At 43.1% G+C, this 2,407-nt stretch overlaps 1 protein-coding gene across 6 annotated transcripts in view; it reads right to left on the reverse strand.

Moving 5' to 3' along the window:
- The window catches only part of hecw2a (HECT, C2 and WW domain containing E3 ubiquitin protein ligase 2a), a 41,547-nt gene that overhangs the window by 31,326 nt on the left and 7,814 nt on the right, over nt 1-2,407 (reverse strand). For 5 of the 6 annotated variants that reach the window (XR_001310973.1, XR_001310972.1, XM_014017808.1 and 2 more), the window contains exon 2: nt 574-1,169. Coding sequence is in view for 4 of the 6 variants with exons in the window: in XM_014017808.1 (XP_013873262.1) it covers nt 574-952 (379 nt within the window). In the remaining 2 variants the exon portion in view is untranslated. Of the gene's footprint in view, nt 1-573; nt 1,170-1,816; nt 1,950-2,407 lie in introns of those variants that run through there. The other variant, XM_014017806.1, reaches the window with a different exon arrangement.

Here is a 2,407-nt window from a genome sequence, read left to right on the forward strand (position 1 = left end):
GACGGACGGACGGACGGACGGATGGATGGATGGATGGATGGATGGATGGATGGATGGATGGATGAATGGATGGATGAATGGATAGATGGATGGATGTATGGATGGATGGATAGGATAGGACAGAGACAGACAGATGGATGGATGGATGGATAGGATAGATGGATGGATGGATGGATAGGACAGACAGACAGACGGATGGATGGATGATAAAACCCTGGAGGAACATCAGGACTGGTATTTTCCCTCCCTGGTCTACTTCTTGTCTGTCCCTCACTACAGACCAGGACCAGGACTTACAGACCAGGCTTTGTATCATGTCAGACTCATACATGTGGACTCAGCCTCTAATCCTGAGTAAAGCCTCAGCAGCTAAAGTTTCCGTATCGACTGGGTGGCTCAGCACCGTTTCTCTAATAACACAGGGATGAGCTGAAGACACCTCAGAGGACAGGCCAGGTTGACTCAGCCTCAGTCCGTCCAGCATGTGTCCACAAAAAGACTCCAGAAGAAAACAAAACACTTTCCTGCTCAGTTTCTTCAAAACATAATAAATGTAAAAACAGATATTCTCACCAATATGGTAGAGTCCYATCCAGTCCGTGGCATCCACCTCCTCCTTTATGTCCCAGGATATGACCAAGGTCTGGCCCCGGTTCAMCGTGAACTCCAGAGTGGACGCTGTGAGCGAAGACCGGCTCTGGGAGGTCACCAGGTCCGTGTCYCTGTTGGCCCGCGTCAGTCCGATAGGACCGCTGACAACGGACGCGGTGTCCACGGGCGTGCCGCTCCTCTCCGTCAGAGTGCGCAGGTTCTCCGGGCTGAGGGTGTGCCGCAAGTTAGGACTGCGTCTCCGTGGAGCTGACAGGTGTTCCCGGCCTCCCACAGCCAGGTTGGGTGGATTGTGGGAGCGGGTCCTGGGTGGGAGCACCGCCGTGGCGAGGGAAGGACGCATGTTGTTGAGTCAGGTGTTCGAAGACAAAAACCAGAAGATGAGCTTCAAAAAATGGACCGGATCTTAAAACAGAAACCCATTTTCCTGATTTAGTTTTGATTTGATCTGAAGAACAAACTCAAGTCCTGACAGGAGTCCCTGGTTGGGTTCCATTGGGTTAATGATGTCCACGGGAAGTCCTAGTTTTATTTTCCACACACCATCAGAACCTGGAGATCTGGAACAGCAGGAGGACACACAACAGTTAGTGTTGAAAATGGTGCCAAAGTTCTGATTTCATAAATGTATCTTCTCACTAACCAATCATCAATGATGGTCCACTCTACTTTGAGCTTCTCTTAGTCAATATATTGTTTTCAAGAACTAAATAAGACGATGTAATCATCAATTAATGACATCCAGTCCATTTTGTGCTGCTCTACATATAATTTATAGCAATATTTATATGTTTTAAATGATTTACCAGTAAGTTTGTTCTTTATGGTGGCATAAACAATCATAACAAGCTGCAAAGATCCAACTAAATATAAATTATATGAAGAATCGTTACATCATTGTGAGACAGACAGATAAGGAACCATCAGGCTGCCTCGTTAAAAACAGAAAGAAGAGACAGGAAGTTCTTCGATCTGCAGACGTTTGGCTGCCGGAGCCTTTTTATAAAAGGATGGATGTGACCTGAGTGTCCAGCCGAGGTGAGCCGGCTTCAGTCTCACAAGCAAACSTTAAACTTGCACGTGTCTGCTGCAGTCAATGGAAAATTATTTTAGCTGTCATTTCACTCAAGTCCTGATAGTTTTTTGTTTTAACTTTGTTTTTTTCTGCATCTCTCTTTGTGTTTTTATTATTGCATCATGAGCTCACCTCCACTTCACAGGTGTGCCATGAAATGAGAGCTGAGGGTTCAGACTGCGCTCACTGGAAACATGGATGAAACAAGAAATATGAAACATAACATTATAAGAAATAAGCAGTGGTGGGCACAGTTCCCCTAAAGCACTAATTAGGGYAACTATCCTGATTAGTGCTTTAGGGCTTTTGCTATTTTATAAATTCATTAGTGGATTATTACTTGCTAATTTTATGGGCTAAATTTAGAAGCACTAACTGAGGTCTATAAATGTTATTGATCGACATTAATGTTAACAGTTGAAGATGAAAGCTGTCAATCATTTTGTTCATGTGTCAATCATCCATTAGGTGACATTGATCACTGATAATATTCTGCACACAGTAAATTTTGTCTCATGTTGATTCTGAACAATGTTTCATGGGTCAAATGTGTTATTTTAGTGCTTTAGAATTAGCTTTTGCTAAAATTTTCAGTGCATTAGTGCTTTAGAATTAGGGGACACAAATATTTGAATTAGTGCTTTAGAATTAGGGGACATAAATATCTGAATTAGTGCTTTAGAATTAGGGGACACAAATATTTGAATTAGTGCTTTAGAATTA

The sequence above is a fragment of the Austrofundulus limnaeus genome, unplaced genomic scaffold (assembly GCF_001266775.1).
Source record: "Austrofundulus limnaeus strain Quisiro unplaced genomic scaffold, Austrofundulus_limnaeus-1.0 Scaffold177, whole genome shotgun sequence".
NCBI lineage: Eukaryota > Metazoa > Chordata > Actinopteri > Cyprinodontiformes > Rivulidae > Austrofundulus > Austrofundulus limnaeus.